Genomic DNA, 18,475 nt, shown 5'->3' with positions numbered 1-18,475 from the left:
GTTTTTTATGTGCTACCTGCATAGGAGCAAGTCTGGGAGGAGGTGCTGGCATCAACCACATTCGGTGATATATATATATATATATATATATATATATATATATATATTATTCATATTATTACACACACACACACACACACACACACACACACACACACACACGATGAGCTTCTTTCAGTTTCTGTGTCCACCAAATCCATTCATAAGGCTTTGGTTAGCTCAGGGCTATAGTAGAAGATGCTTGCCCATGATGTTATGCAGTGAGATTGAACCTGAATTCCCTGTGGTTGGGAAGCAAACTTCTTATCCACATAGCCAAGCCTGCACATCACATCCAACCCTTCAGTGTCACTTAGATTACACAGTACGCATTAACTAATTAATCAATTAGCAAACTCTAAAGATGAATAACAAACACCCATTGAACATTCATCACCACAACAGTTTTTTATTCATTTATTTATTGCTTAATCAGGTGAAAAAGGCAGCTCCCTAGAGTCTTTAGCGGGCCACTGAAACTGGAGGAGTGGGGAGGGGTCCTCAAACCAGAGATTTGGTCCAAATGCTTTCAGCAAATTTGAACCCCTCTAAAGGGACCAAAAGACCTTGGATGGTAGACTTAACCTGTCAACCTAGTTTAACACCACCTGGCCTTTAATGGTAAGCATTTGGAACAGGTTTCCAGTTTGAGGATACCTTTGTACTTTTCTCCTCCACCCACCAGCTTCAGGGGCCCTGATCATGGACACTACCTTCCCACCTTACTAAAACATATAAAAAAAATAAGGACCAAGTGGATGACCGATGAGGTTTACCACCCAATTAGACCAAAGCAGGATTTGAACTCAGAACACAAAGAGATGCTGGAAGACATCCTGTCTAATGTTCTTAGGATTCTACTAAGGTACCACACATATTTTTATCAGCCCCAGATGTCAGTTTTATTTATTAACTCCCAGAAGAATCAAAATCAAAATCAACCTTGGCAGAGTTTGTATTCAGAACACGAGACTAGAATAAAGGCCACAAGGCATTTCATTCATTGCTCTAATGATTTTGCCATTTTACCATTTATTAATTTAGTCAAATTAAGCATTAGTTTACTTTTGATAATCTTACTTTGACTCTTAGTCTTTTTGCTATTAACCATCTAAAACAGTTCACATTAATCGTTGCAGGTATCTACAGATATATTATACCCACTACTCAACCAATTACACAATTCAGTCAAAATGCTCAGCTTGAGTTCATAATCTCTCTAATCTGACCCACATAGCTTCTAAAACTACATTAATGTTAAAACACTACTTCCTTATCCTAAATTCAATTTCATTGAATCTAGGCAAGCACAAATTGTGCTGAGTTACTAAGCTCCTACAACAAGATTCCATAAATATGGTATTTTGTACACTGAGGTCCCATCGTGTTTTTATTTTGTATGTAATTACCAGATACATTTCTAGAGAAACTTTGGACAGCAATTTAATTGAAACATTATATGACAGAGTATGTAAGATATTTCTGCATCAGCCTGGATTATATCTGGTTTGCTGGGCTCAGCAGTTGCTCATACAAATCCGATTGGTTACTTCTACACCAGAGGTGTGTTAACACAGAATTGACTGGGACTGCTAGATGTATTAACACAGGACTGATTGGGACTACTGTTTGTTAAAACAGGACTGACTGGGGTTATTGAAGGGTATTACTATAAAACTGCTTGCAGATACAAGATGTGTTACTCAGACAGGACTGACCAATGTTAGTTGATACGTCAGCATAGGTCTTAGTTGTCTAAGTCTGCCCTGTGATAGCAAATCTAGTAGTTACAAGATTTGTTAGAGTTTTATTATACCTGAACTGACTGGGATACTAGATGTATTAACAAAGGATTGCTGGAGTTAATCACCAACGATAACAGTAATTTCCAGCATTGGCACAAGGCCACATATTTTAGAAATGGACCATGGTCATTTTAATTGATCCTTAGAAATACAAGAAGAAATTAGTCCCAAGAAAGATTTGAATGTAGAACCATGAAGAAATGTAACTAAATACTATAAAGTATTTTGTCTGATACTCTACAATATTTTGCCATCCGCTGTCCATGTACAGCAAAAATTTTTAATTTTGTATAAAATAAAAGGAACCTATTTCTTTACCAATATTTTTACATATTTGCCTAACAAATATTTTTTTTGTCAGATCCATGTTGAAGAGTTGCTGCAAATTTTCATGCTTAATTATTTTTGAGTATCTTTGTGTAATTACATTGGTACTGATGGTAAAGAGATAAACCAGATTCGGTATTTTTCACTTCTTTAGTTTAGAACATAACAGAAAGGTCAGTTGGTACTTACCTTTTCTCCTTTAGAGCACAATAAAATAAGTACCAGTGATATACTGGAAATTACATTAAATGGTTATATCACTTCCTCTTTGAAAATTAATATTTGTGCCTAGAAAGAAGTCAGTATTTGAATAATTTTGTATAATGAATGCAAATTAAGAAATTTTTATCAGTATATTACATATTATGTTTTTTGTAATTATTTATTAATTTATTCATATATTCCTTATTTATTTATTTTTTTTCATCTAGGAGCTACTTCAACCCAGACCAGCATATCCCGTAGCCAAACAACTGGTTGTTTACAAACTTACAATGCCCCTGATGATAAAACAGATACGAACGAAGCATCTCATTTAAATCGCCCTTATAGTGCTAGCGTCGAAAACCTAACGGTGACGTCATCGACCAACCAGACAGAAAAGCAAACAAATGACATGCTCCAAAAGATGACACTTGCTTCTTCAACCAATTCAACTACATTACCACCAATGTCTCTGAATTCATCAACCAATATTATGGATGCTATGGTTCCAGAGGTTATCCCCAAACCATCAAACATAAGCTTTCCAACGCCACCTCCGGTTCCAGTTCGCAGGGATCTAACTGCGAATAAACCCAGCCAACCTTCAAATGACATTGGCCAAGATAACAACAGCAACAACAATGCCAAAACACTGTCAGATGATTTCAAAACATGCCCTTTGCAACCACCCCCACCGTTGCCAACAGCAACTTTGAATCCTATCACTACTAGTTCAACTTCTCAAGTAAAGGTTCAGAATGCAAAATCAGACCCTCCACCGATTCCTTCTCGACCTCCTTCCTCACTTCCTCCAGTTCCAGCAAGAGCTCTGCCACCTCCACCCCCCGTACCACCACGTCGTTAATAATGTGTTAGTGTTTAGAAACAGGTTGCTTCATGTGTGTGTAAGTGTGTGCATGTGTGTTTGTTGTTGAATGTGTTATATTAGTATACATATATATATATATATATATATATACACACACACACACACACCTTTGCATACATAAACGCATATACATTTGTGTGTGTGTATATGTATATATGTATATGTAATATATATATATATATATATATTTATATATAATGTATATACACTCACATACATATATATATACATAGAAGTTCTAATTTGGGGTATAATCTACAAAAATATTTTAAAAAAAGCAAAGAGAGAGAAAAGTAACCAAGATATTCTCAATTGTTTTATGTTTAAATTTAAACCATTCATATATTAAAACATCATCATCATCATCAAAGTCTCATATATATATATATATATATATATATATATATATATATATATATATACATATGTATAATATACCAACTCCTGATAATACCTCAATTAACCAGAAACTTATTTAAACTCATTAAATGACTGGCTGAGATTGGTTAATTCTTTCATAGAGATTATTCAAAGAAAAACATCTGAAGAACCATAACATTATTGTTTGTGTGCAAGTGTGTATGTGTGCACATGTTGCATGTGTCTATGTGTGTGTGTAAGCAATATATTTTACTTTCCCCCACTCCTGTTAAAATTTGGTGGGAAGTGTTGTTACTGGAATCATTTTGGTCCATTGTTTAATAAATGTGATTTTTTTTTTTTTTTATAAATTAATTTTTAAAAATAAAAATTAATCTTTACTTGTTATGAAAAAAAATATTTATTACATATATTTTTAAGTTGTTTTAATGATGATTTTGATAACGAGGGAGGAAGTAGGATAATGATTTCAGTTTCATACAGATTAGATATTTATGTCTAGTAATTTAAGTACACAAAGAAACTAAACTAGTGAATGGTGCCAATGTAAGTTCTTAACAGAGATATTGCATGACTGGCAAAGACCCATTCTTTTATAGAATATTACAAACTTAACCCATATATGACTTTATGACACTGTGTAAGACACAGGCACTTCACCCAGTATAATTTTGTTCTTTGTTTTTGTTTTTTTTTCATATCTCTGTTAAAAAAAATTCACAAGAAATGTTTAACTGTCTCATGAATCTAAAACTTAGATTTGATTTTACAAATGGTCAGTAATGTTCAAGTGCGTATAGTTCTTTTTTAAGTTTCAATGATTCCCATATCCATAAATTTACATATATATGTGTGTGGGTGTACAAATATGTGTGTGTGTATATATATATATATATATATATATATTGTTGTATTTGAGGATGGTCATGTTGCCAGTTTAGCCATGACCATCTCCAAATACAACAATATCTGTTTCAACACACAATTTCACATCAAAAATCTTGCAAAGCAAATATATATATATATATATATATATATATATATATATATATATATTCACACACACTTTACATTCTTAAAGTCTAAAATGAAGTTTTTTGGCTACTTCCTTGAAGCAAGGTAGCTATGCTTTCTTTAATTATATGTTACATATCAATTAAATATTTAAATTATGGATAAACAATGTAGACATAACAGTTTCTACAAATATGATCACTTTGAATCGTCTTCAAATTTGTTTTCATTTGTTTTAATTACTTCACACAATATAGATTTTACTTTTTACTTCCCTCCTCATTTTATCACATATCACCATTACAGTCATCATCATTATCAACAACAACAGCAACAACAATATTTTAACACCCACTTTTCAATGCTGTATGACAGGAAGGATCTTGAAAAATCCTGCCATGTAGCATTATTGCCAATCATTTAAGTCTTATATCATCTCTTCTGTGAAACCCTGTATCCAAAAACCTGACCTCATTATTTCTTCCATCAACTTGTTTCACTACAAGTATTCCTTGCCATCAGCACTTGGCATTGTTTCACCCATTCCTTAATTGTCGTTTATTTCACAAGGCTATAGAAGTGCATCCACTCCTCCAGCTTTCTACAGCTGAAGTCTTTAGTACCCACTTGATGTCTCAACACATTTATGCTTAACCTGTCATACTGGCTAACATTATGCATATCCAACTTTGAAAATATCCTCTAATTAGAGACCAACTGGGAAAGAAAACCTATCAGTTACATCTCTTGAGCTCTCTGAGCAGTTCATAGACAATATCATTTCATGAATACTTCTACTGCTAATTACTTTGAAGTTCTACTTCTATGTCAACCTATCAGAGATCCTATTACATCATTTGTGTCTCTATTTGTTGCTTGCATTTAATGCAAATTATCAAGTTCATCACTACATATCAATCAAAACCATTCCTCTTATAACATTGTGATTTTTTAAACTATTTAATATTTTGATATTCGTTTTGTTTTGGCTCTTTTTATGCAACTCTTTGACAGATTTGGCTGTAAGAATGTGGTTCTCAACATACAAAAACATCCAATGAAAATAAATCCTTAACTCCTGTCTTATAGCATCAAGGATTATAAGGAGTAATAGAGTCCTTAAGACAGACCTTTGGTAGTCACCTATTTGTACATTAAATTTCTTGCTAGTAGTACATAACTAACATAGTTCTTGCAAGCCATTCCTCTACTTTTAGTTTACTTAGTGCCTAGCAGCATGTGGAATTTTATCAAAAGCCTTCTCTTCGCAGCAGATGTGATGTAGGGTAGTTCTTACCTTAAATTCTTTTGTTGTTGCCTCATTAGAAATTTAGCATCTGTGGTTCTTTGCATTGTTTCCAATCAAAACTGCTCAAACTCTCTGAACTTCTGTCAAGATCTTGTCATTCATACCTCTATAATTTCCCCCTTCCCAGTGCAACTCCTTTGCCTTTGAATCTGCTATTGATGATAAGAGCAGACTAGAAAATAATCTGAAAAGAAAAAAGTTGTTACTGTTGATGGTGAGTTTGCTTCATGATGGTTAAGAGTGCTCATATTTGACACCACAGTACCAATATGAAACATGTCAATCCTCTTAACACTTTTAGTATTACAAATCATTGTATTGTGCTTCATAGTTAACTGGTTGTGATTTTATGACTTGTGCTCACCCTATAGCCAATCACTGGTTATATTTATCGTACCACTATTAGCAGAGTGATTGTTATGCAAGACAGTGGGCCTTGGCCTCTCTGTATCAGCTTTAATTTAGACCAGTTGCTCCCTTAGATTGACTATCTTCACTGCAGCTTATGGAACTCTGTCTTTCCCATGCATGAAGATGCAATATCCTTTTACTCTAATAGGTTTCTTCAGAGGGCTCATCGTTCTAATTGGATCAACTTTGCTACAGCTAAACAAACAAAAAAGCAATATGTTTTCTTGCTGCTCTAATATTGGAGTAGAGGAAAAGAGATGAAGATAGCAGGTGAGTAGATATACTATCCAATATATGAAAGAAAAAGTAACAAACTGTAAAATAAAATCAAGTTTTTTTATGGCTTGAGTTAAGGTTAGTGTTCAATCTAAAGGTGATGTTTTTGTTGTATGTTTTTGGTTTGCAAATAATAAAACATTTCTCCCATCCTTTTAGAATATTTCTCATTTCCATTTTAGAAGGTACCTCTTTCATGTATTTATAAAGTTTAACATAGAGACAATTGTGTAACTAAACTATAGAGCCTTATTGTAAAAAGCAAACCTTACAGACTTCCTCAAACATTTCGTTTTGTAATTAGTTTGTGTTGATGTTGTTTTGTTTTTGTTTTTTTTTTTATTCCTTACAAAGAAAATGTGAAATTATGAAAAAGTTGGATCAAGAAAAATTAAAGAAACCCCTTTTTTTTTTCCTATCTAATCTGAGTTTCAGATACCTTTATAATTTTAAACTGTGGTTGATGCAACTAAGTTTTCAGAAGAGGTGTTAACATATAATTTGTAATGTTTGGGGTTTTCACTTTTTCTTTTCTTTTTTTACCTGTTAATTGTTATTGACAAACTGTTGTCCAAAATTCCAAAACTGTTAGATTTTTTTGTTCCTTTTTAACACTAAATCTATTACATATATCAACATATACCATCATGTTTCTCTTGGCATTTCTTTTTACTGACTATTCTTGGAACATACACAAAATGTTAAATATTTACTGTGTTTGAACATAAGTGCAATATTATATATGTTACTGTTATTAATTCATTTTCCCATGCTAAGATTGTTTTTACAAATACATTCACATATTGATGCAGTTATAGGCTGGTGCTCACACACACACACATACATACATATCATTATGTATTGTTTTCCTTGTATGCAAACATTACAGTACAAAGACGGTCACTTAACCTTTACAGATCTGTGCAAATTGTAAATTGTTACTGTTTGGCATTTCAGAAACAAGTTCTCCTGAATATATTATTAACTAACTGAAAGGACTATGTAGCAGGAAGAATTATGTTGTTTTTTTTTGTATGTATATATATATATATATATATATATATATATATATATATATATACATACATACATACATAAATAAATACATACACACACACACACACACACACACACACACACACACACACTCATATATATATGTGAATATATATATATATATATATATATATATATATATATATATATATGTCATTTCGCATGTGAAAATTTGATAGATTTTTTGACTGTTTTCTTTTCTTTTCATTCTTGTAAAACATATAATACATTCCAGATTCAAAACATTTATCTGAACATTGGGGTGGGGGGACAGAGTCTCAATCAGGCCCCATGCACACCTAAGAAGCAAGAAAGACATTATAGCTTGCTAGAGCAAATTCCTGTTGGCCACTATAAATTTCCAAGTAAAATGAATGAATAATTGCAATAATTTTATTTTTAATCAGATATTGTTGAAAACAAAATAAAATCATTTTTATTTTTGCTTCCCATATATGTCTCATACATTTCACAGCTTGCAAGACACACACAAAAATATAAAACCCACATCAATTTTGGCTGCCCTATTTTGAACTGTTGGCAACACAATCCTTGATCTTGTATTTTATAAGGTGTCAACTGATTTTCAGGAGCATTTTAGATGGAGAGGGGGAAATATGCACCTTACAGGCCAGCATATATATTTATAAACATACAATATCTTCCTTCTTTTCCTTGATAATTCTTTTTGATAGTATTTCCCTTAGTTTTTTTCTAGTTAAATTTATTTCTAAATCTCGTTACGAACAGAATAGGAAACTCATAAATGAAAAATCTAAAATCTCAAAAAATGTTCGAGCATGTTAAATAAATACAAGAAATGTACAAGAATTCATTGAATTATTTTACTATACATCCAATGAAACAAACTCATTATTTAATTATTACTCATAGATGGCAGAATCATTTGTATGTTGAACAAAATGCTTAGTGGTATTTCTTCCAACAAATTATATTCCAGAGTTTACTTTGCCTTTTGCTCTTTTGCAGTCAATAAAATGAATACCAGTTATGCCCTGAGGTCGATATTGTTAACTAGCCCCCTCCCCAAGAATTTCAGGCCCTGTACTTATAGTAGAAAGAAAAAAGAAATTATTACTTGTAGGTTACATGACTATGCAAGAAACAATACATATTTGGATTGAGCTAAAAAAATCTCGCTCTGATCACTCAACCATCTAGTAATAGCACCCAAATGCTACTCAAATTACACCCAACTATCCTGAAAAGAGAGGGATACAGTAAGGTAGCAAGCTGGCAGTGTTACTGTAACTGTGCCAGGCAAAATGTTTAGCACCATTTCTTCTAGTTCTTTAGATTTTGAATCCAAATGCTGCCCAGGTTAACTTTGCCTTTTGTCCTTTCAGTTTAAATAAAATAAGGACTAGTTTGACCCCCACCACCACCACCACATGCAACAAAATTACTGGCCTTGTACCAAAATTAGAGAGAATTATCATTATTGAATATTTCCAAATGTGGCAAGCTGGCAGAATCATTAACATGCTGAGGAAAATGCTTAGTGGCATTCCATCCATCTTTACATTCTGAGTTCAAATTCTGCCAAGGTCCGCTTTGCCTTTCATACTTTCAGGGTCAATAAATTAAGTACCAGTTGAGCCCCAGGTCAATGTAATCAACTCCCCAAGCCCCATGCCAAAATTAGAAAGAATTATCATTTTTATTGAATATTTCCATGTATTACCATGTGTTCTACTGCCTTACATTTTGTTCTTTTGTTGTTATTTTTGAAGATGATAGTTTATGCTATTGCTTTCATACTGTGTTTTAAGCATTTTGCTTGTTATGAAAGTTTTTTATTGTATAACGGAAGTCCAGTATATGACATGTATTATGTGGGTTATGTTATTGTAATGAGGGATGTTTGGATATATTGTTCTGTGTAACTGGCTTTATCAAGAACCTCAGATGTAGAAAGCTTGCTGTGTGAATCGTTATTGTAATGGGAGATGGTTATATACAGGGTATACCAGAATCAATTATCTATTCCAGTGAAATCAGACAATTTTTTTTTTTAAAACTCACTTTCATTTATGCTTACCATGTTTAATATGTGTTAAAGGTGTATAAGTTTTTTTTATTTTGTTTATAATTTTATCATTTATAATTTATTTTCATTCCTGTTGGATCCTACTTATTTGTCCATGACAACTTTTTTTTTCAATTTGGCCGCAATCATTTTCTCTACTTCCATCCCCAGGATGGAACAATAGTTCAGCTGAGCTTAAAGAACACATTCAGTTAGCAGGGCAGGAGATAACTCTTGAAATGCTTCAAAATGTGTTTCAGAAAGCTAAGGATAGATTTGAAATTTGCAGAGATGAAGATGGAACACATATTGAAAATTTTCAATAAGGCTTTGACATAAGATTTATAAATCTATTTGTTTTGATACCATAATTAAGTAATAAACATAAAATTCTGACAGTTTTTTTTTTTTTTAATTTGCCTAATTTCATTGAAAGAGATAGTTAATTCTGGGACGCCCTGTATAATATGTATTGCTTAACTTAACTGTAATGAGAAGGTCAAATGTAGAGTGCATGCTGTGAGAATTGTTATTGTAATGAGGGATAATTGTATATATGTATGTATTGGCACAGGCATGGCTGTATGGTAAGAAGCTTTCTTCCCAACCACATGGTTCCAGGTTCAGTCCCACTGCGTGGCACCTTGGGCAAATGTTTTCTACTATAGCCTCAGGCTGACCAAAGCTTTGTGAGTGAATTTGGTAGACAGAACTGAAAGAAGCTCGTCGTATATATATATATATATATATATATATATATTTATATACACACATATATGTTTGTGTGTTTGTCCCCCCACCATTGCTTGACAACCAATGTTGGTGTGTTTACATCCCTGTAACTTAGCGGTTTGGCAAAAGAGATCGATAGAATATGTAGTACTAGGCTAACAAAGAATAAATCCTGGGGTTGATTTGTTCGACTAAAAGTGGTGCTCCAGCATGGCTGCAGTCAAATGACTGAAATAAATAAAAGAATATGCAGTGTGTGTGAAGACAGCAAGCTAGCAGAATTGTTAACATGTAGGGCAAATTCTTCACACCATTTCATCCGTTTTCACGTTCTGAGTTCAAATTCCACTGAGGTCTACTTTGCCTTTCATCCTTTCGGGTTTGATAAAATAAGTACCAGTTAAACACTGAGGTCCGTGTAATTGACTTATCCCCTCTCCTCTCCCAAAATTTCTGGTCTTGTGCCAAAATTCAAAACCAATATGTAGTATGTGTGTTGTGTAAAGAAGAGATTCTTCCAAAATTTTCATTTAGTGATTTGAATCTGCCACATTTCCTGTTGCCAATTTTTATTTGATTGTCAAGCTGATGCATTTTCACTGTGACTGACCGATAGTATCTTTAAACATTACACTCATATACCCATAACCTATTACATATTTAATAACATTTTCCATAGCTTAAAGATGCATTTTTTAATGATTATGCACACTATGGTGGTTTCAACATAAAACATTATAATTTCAGTATCCAATTGTGGTTGATCATAAATATTAGAAAGAATTATGGTGAGTATATTCATCAAAAGAACTATTTTTCTCTTCCGATTTTTTTTTTTTTTAAGTTTTCTCATAATTCATCATCTTCATCATAAGTTTTAGCAGGGCAAGATGCAATATCTCATCATTTTAGACTGACTTCTTAACTTCCATTCGGTGTTCACCAACTGAACTTCAACAAAATATCTATTTTAAATTGTTGAACATATTACAAGAAAACAATAACACCAGTCTCCACCCAGACAGATTTAGTTTTATCATTTCTAAGTTTTGAGTAAAGAAAGATTCATTCATGTGGTGTGCAGTTAGTTGCTGTCAATCAAAGTGATCTCAGTACATGTAAGGTTTCCAGAAGTGCTACCTCTCACTTGACTATATAGAGATTTGCAGTCATCAAGGTTAATTGTATAGTCTTTCACAATGCACTATTACGTCACTCTCATTGGCTATTCTCATGTGCATTCTGTCGAGTACTGGAGTTATGATTTATTCCCTTGTTTATCTTTTACTTGTTTCAGCCATTGGACCGTGGCTATGCTGGGGCACTATCTTTGAAGGGCTCAGCCAAACAAATCAAACCCAGTACTTACAGTAAGTCCGTTACTTATTCTATTGGTCTCTTTTTGCTGAACCTCTAGATTATAGGGGTATAAACTAACCAACACCGAGCTGTTGAATGGTGGCATAGGACAAGCATAAAGACACACATGCACCAGGCTTCTTTCAGTTTCCATCTGCCAAAATGTACTTATTTTTTTGTACTTTTCTTTTGGCCCCATAAAGTCAATTGATAATATTTCCTGTGGTTGAATAAAAACTTATTACTTTAGCAAATTGGGGCTGGGGTGAAACTGGTTTAACAGAGGTACAATCTTTACATATCTGCAGTTGTACATATTGACAAAATTGATGGCAGCCAAGGTTGCAAAGATGTGTATGAATTTGAAGAATAGAAAAATATGTAAAATCTGGCCGATTCTGATAAAAGCATCAGCAATATTGCTTTCTCTTCTGGAAGGCTGCTATATGTCATAAATGTATTTAAAATGTCAAGGCAATATAAAGTTTACAGAGGATTCTGATGTTTTGTTGCATATGAGTTACCAATAATTACTTGACGAAAACATTTTTTTTTTTTTTTGTTTCTTTTTAATTTAGATTCCATGTGAGTTAATGCTATCAGTGAAAGTATTACATGATGGAATATGTTCACAGATGTTTGTAGAAATATATTTTAAAAAGTGCAATACCAATGTGATCGCTTCATCTGATTTTGCAAATCAGATGGAATAGCATTAAATAATTTTGGGTGTAAAATTTTATCCATTATTTTATGGTGGGAGTTACCAGGAAGATTTTATCTGTTTGTGTTAATTTATATTTATGTGTGTTTATTCCTTCACTTTCATACGAAAGATATAACATCTGCTGGCAGCATAAAAACCAAGCAGAATGACCCCCATAACAACGTTGTAGAGCTTACCATAATGAAGGTTCTCTGTTCATCTGCAATAGTTGTAATAGTAGCAGCAGCATTTGTATCAGTTGCTCATGAGTCCATTGGATAAAAATTTTAAAAAAAGAAAAGAAATTGATGAATAAATTGTTGTGTAGATAAAAAAATATTTTCAAAGGCTTTATTCGGTACTTCAAGTGTGATGTCATCCCTGTTGTCATCTGTTTTATCTGACTGTCGGAGCTGATGCATGTGCTCTATGGCCGATATTACATTTAAAGCATTACACACATTTATGTGACAAATTTCACATTTCACAACAGCATGTAACTTGTAATGAAAGACAACTGTTTTATGTATACACACACACACATGTATGTGTATGTGTGTATATATATATATATATATATATATATATATATATATATATTAATAAATCACAGGGTAGCAAAAAAATTTTAGAAATTTTATTTACTACCAGTGGTCTAGCGAGAAGAAAAAATTAGTCAATAAACTATGTATTATTCATTTAAAATACAGAGATGCCTATAATAGGACATCTAACCCACCAGAAAGAGCAGCCAAAAACTCTATACTACAATTAAGGATAATTTCGAAAAGGAATGAAAAATAAAAACAGAAACGGAAAATAGATTGGTAAATGTTTTTATTTTTCATTCCCTTTCGAAATTATCCCTAATTGTGGTATAGAGTTTTTTGGCTGCTCTTTCTGGCGGGTTAGATGTCCTATTATAGGCATCTCTATATTTTAAATGAATAATATATATATCTGGGTGTATGTATGTGTGTTGTGTAGACAAGAAATACTTCTCAAAATTGCTTTCTTATTTTTGTACCAATCACCTCTAACAAATTATTATTTATAGTAAGTTTTGATAATCATTTATGTAATTCTGACAGTTATATGTTCTACATTGTCAGCCATTTTAGGTTAAACATTTTTTTGCCTTCAAATTCAGTTCATAGCATTGACAATATTTCATCTTTCCTCTCAAATAACTCTTATCTTCACTGATTTCATTCAGTATTTTGTAATATATAACAACTTTCCATTGAGTAGAACTTTCTGGCCAACTTATATAAACTGCAACTAGCTGAGTCTGGACTCATAGTTGTAGCTATTTTACTTTGCTTACATTACTGATAACCTCTGGATGTGGCTTTTGTTGACATGCACCATGCTGATGACACATAAATGGCACCTGTGCCAGTGACACATAAAAGACACCCAATACACTCTTTGAAGTGGTTGGCATTAGGAAGGGTGTCCAGCCATAGAAACCAAGCCAAAACAGATTAGAGCCTGGTGCAGCTCTCCAACTTACCAGTTCTAGTCAAACCGTGTAACCCATGCCAGCATGGAAATCAGGTGTTAAATCATGATGGTGATGATGAAAAATAAGAATAATGTACTGTAAGCATTGACAACACCTTAAAATTGACGTTTCATTAGCTTGTAGTGTTGGATTTAGTTCTTACTATGAATATAATTTTGAAGGGGGAAAGGGTTCTATCAGCCAATTTTGCCATGGATACATGATTTGGAGACAAAGTCTTTTGTGGTACTTCAGTAGGTTATAAGCCTCACCTTGACTCCTACATTGAAAATATGTATAACTGTCACATAATATTTCATATCTACTTTTTCTTTATAGATCTATAATATTTTGCATGAGCAAGAGCTCAATAATATTTGATATAATAGTAAACACCACAGAGGTAGGATTCTGGCAAACTAAGTCCCTAGTTTTATTGCTTGGGTTAGTTACCTTCTTTAAATCAACTAAAAAAAAACCAAAGAAATTAAGTATTTGTGATGATCTTCAAAAAAGCCACATGGTTCCAGGTTTGGTCTTAAGCATGACACCATGGGCAAGTGTCATCTACTGTGGCCATTGGGCAACCAAAGGTTTTTGAGTAGATTTGGTAGGTAGAAACTGAAAGAAGCCCATTGTGTGTGTGTCTGTTTCTATGTTTGTCCACCACCACCACTTGACAACCAGTGTTGGTTTGTGTACATCCCCCATTATTTAGCAGTTCAGCAAAAGAAGCTGATAAACTAATTACCAGGCCTTAAGATAAATTAAGTACTGGGGTTGATTCATTTAACTAAAACTCTTTAAGGTAGTGCCCCAGTATAGCCACAGTTGAAACAAGTAAAAGATAATATATATATATACAGTGTAGTATAATATAATATCAGTTGTCCTATAAGCAAACACGGTAGTACTTATGCATGATTAAGTTAAATACTATTTAATTGCAGGACTTACACTATTCGTAAATACATGGGAAATAATTAGGATGATCATTAAAAATTTATGAATTACCTTCTCATGGTGTAATTAATGAAATTAAATCTGGATGGCTTTTTGATCTGAAATTGCCAATTAAATCTTAGCTTGTCAATTTAGTGCCTCTAATGATATTGATGATTTATTTTGCCACAACCAAAAGAAGCTTTTAAATTTACAATAACAAAAGCAAAAATAAAGAATAAAGCATTGGCATGATTGAAACTGTAGACTACCAAATTAAATGGCTTTCAGTTTTTAGTTCCATTCTTCTGTTCTCAGTTCAAATCACAAGAATGCTGATTTACTTTTAATGTCTGTTGGTTTGATAGAATAAATACCAAGTATATTAATGGACTCCACTATTGACCTGCCTTAACCCTTTTGATACCAGACCACCCAAGACTACTCCTAAAATGAACTAAATTAAAACCTTCCAGTCAAGATTTTATGTTAATGTATGGTCCAAACACTGGCTTAATAACAACACTCATTTTACTTAAGTCTTCATTATTTTCAGTGGAGGCACAATGGCCCAGTGATTAGGGCAGCGGATTCGCGATCATAGGATCGCAGTTTCAATTCCCAGACTGGGCGTTGTTAGTATTTATTGAGCGAAAACACCTAAAGCTCCACGAGCCTCTGGCAGGGGATGGTGGTGAACCCTGCTGTACTCTTTCACAACTTTCTCTCACTCTTACTTCCTGTTTCTGTTGTGCCTGTAATTCAAAGGGTCAGCCTTGTCACACTGTGTCACGCTGAATATCCCCGAGAACTACGTTAAGGGTACACGTGTCTGTGGAGTGCTCAGCCACTTGCACATTAATTTCACTAGCAGGCTGTTCCGTTGATCGGATCAACTGGAACCCTCAAATTAATTGAAACAAGGACAGTGTATCTTAATAGGAATATGGTAACAAAAGGGTTAAGCCAACATAAATCATTATACACTACATGAAAGGTATTATACTCATTATATTTGCTTAATCAGTTGTCATAATACTTGAGAATTACTGCTTCAGTGTTTCAACCTGAGCAATAGATTTTGCAAGTTCTAGTTAAAACTACTGCAGCACTTATATAGTTTTACTATCATGAGGCACATGATTTCAAATACCACTGAGATCAACTTACCCTTTCCCTCTTCCTGGATTGATAAAACAATGTACCAGTCAGTCATTTTAATCAACTATGTTCTCTTCCCAAAATGTTTAATTTTGTCCCAATAATAGAAACCAGTAACATTTGATATGTTTTGACCCTTTAGCATTCAGATTACTCTGTCATATGTAATACTTATTTATTTACATTGTTTTTGAATTAATTATGCATTATCTCATAGCTTGGTTATTTCAATGTGATCGTTTATTTTTAGAATAACTTTGTGGGGTAAATGGTGTGAGAGATAGGATCTAGCCATTTTAACCATAGAACTGGTAGACTATTCAGCTCTGATATGGCCAGTGTAAATGCTAAAGGTTTAAATGCTACAACTCCTCTTTATTTTTCTATGACAGTATCAATATAAATCTAAAATAACATGTTCCTTTCTTTCCTTTACTCGTTTCAGTCATTGGACTGCGGCCATGCTGGGGCACTCATTACTTCGTAGGATTTAGTTGAACAAATCAAGCCCAGTACTTATTAAATCTGTTGCTTACCCTATTAGTTTCTTTTGCTTTACTGCTAACTTCTGGGAACATAAAAACACCAATTGTCAAACAGTGGAGGAACAAACGCAAACACACACACACATATACACATATATATAATTATGTAGGTAGTTAGGGTAAATCCCAATTGTTTCTTCTTGAAGCATATTTGCTTATTCCGTTATTATAATCCAATATGTAGTCTCAGTTGCTGCTGTATGTTAGTTCAAAATACATATCAAAATTGAGAATTAACAAGGAAATTTGAAATCTTTTGATATTATTTATTCCCCATTGCACATGTTACCAAAACATTTTCCATTTTATTATATAGATAAATAGATAAATGCTTTTGTACAGTTTCCATCTACCAAATTCACTCACAGGACATCTATTGTCCTAGTTGAAGACACTTGACCAAGGTGCTATGCTGTGGAACTGAACCCAAAACCACATGGTTGCAAAGCGAGCTTCTTAACTTATAATCATTCCTGTATTTGAAATCCAAGACAGCAGTTAAATATTATTTTGAACAATGGTACGATCAAAATGTGTAATCTCTGTTAATCTGTTATCCTTTATATCATAAGGATCCTTGGATCATTTTTAATCCTTCACATGGCATTCTGTACTAAGTTGGTCTTTAGCCACTTGTTGAATCATAGACTTAAAGTTATTGCTTGGATAAAACACCTGATTTGGATTATGAACGCCACATGTTGTATGATATAACATAAATCTAATATCACTAAGAAAATACATAACAATTTTTTAAACTTAAGTGTTCAGATTACTCTGTAAAATGCTATACTTATTCATTCATATCATTTTGTATTAATAATGCATTATCTTACAGCTTTGAGGTTTCAGTAATGTGATTGTTTATTTTTAGAATGACATTATAGGGTAGGTGTGAGAGGCTAGATATGGCCAGTTTGAATTTAAAACAGGTAGAATATTTGGGCTGGATATGACCGGTTTAAATGCTAAAGGGTTAATAATAACTATGATGTCGTCACCATTATTGTTAACACTAATAATAGTATTGATTTCAAATTTTGGCACAAGGCTAGCAATTTTGTGTTACATCAGCCCCAGTACTCAACTGGTACTTATTTTATTGAGACTGAAAGGATGAAAGGCAAAGTGAACCTCGGCAGAATAACTCTAAATAAGTGCTTATGATTAAATATTATTTTTAATATGTCTCCAGAATTTTATTAGAGAAAATCGGTGTGTATGTGTGTGTGTGATGATTGACTGATAGCTCAAAAGTGCAGCTTGGATGCTTTTTCAGTCATCTTCAATAATAATAATAATAATAATAATCCTTTCTACTATAGGCAGAAGGAGGGGGCTGATCAATTTCGTCGATCCCAGTGTTTCACTGGTACTTAATTTATCAACCCCAAAAGGATGACAGGCAAAGTCAACCTTGGCAGAATTTGAACTCAGAGCATAAAGGCAGACAAAATACGGCTAAGCATTTCGCCCAATGTGCAAACTATTCTGCCAGCTCACCACCTTAATAATAATAATAATAATAAAAGAAGGCAAGCCGGCAGAAACATTAGCACATCAGGTGAAATGCTTAGCTGTATTTCGTCTGTCTTTATGTTCTGAGTTCAAATTCCGCCAAGGTCAATTTTATCTTTCATCCTTTCAGGGTCGATAAATTAAGTATCTGTTGTGTACTGGGGTCAGTCTAACCAACTGGCCCCTTCTCCCAAAACTTCAGGCCTTATACCTAGAGTAGAAAAGAATAACAGTAATAATAATA

General features: G+C 33.2%; 1 protein-coding gene across 4 annotated transcripts in view; it reads left to right on the top strand.

Annotated features, from left to right (window-relative positions):
* LOC106879251 (polyphosphatidylinositol phosphatase SYNJ1) overlaps positions 1–12,895 on the top strand; it is a 152,289-nt gene extending 139,394 nt beyond the window's left edge. For all 4 annotated transcript variants that reach the window (XM_089361550.1, XM_089361549.1, XM_089361547.1 and 1 more), the window contains one exon: positions 2,603–12,895. In XM_089361550.1, coding sequence (XP_089217676.1) covers positions 2,603–3,240 — 638 coding nt within the window. In that variant the 3' untranslated portion in view covers positions 3,241–12,895. The remainder of the gene's footprint in view (positions 1–2,602) is intronic.
* Positions 12,896–18,475: the final 5,580 nt, after the last annotated feature.

This window comes from Octopus bimaculoides, chromosome 13 (assembly GCF_046866305.1).
Source record: "Octopus bimaculoides isolate indiv1 chromosome 13, ASM4686630v1, whole genome shotgun sequence".
NCBI lineage: Eukaryota > Metazoa > Mollusca > Cephalopoda > Octopoda > Octopodidae > Octopus > Octopus bimaculoides.
The sequence above is the reverse complement of the archived record's forward strand: the minus strand, read 5'-3'. Positions and strand labels throughout refer to the sequence as shown.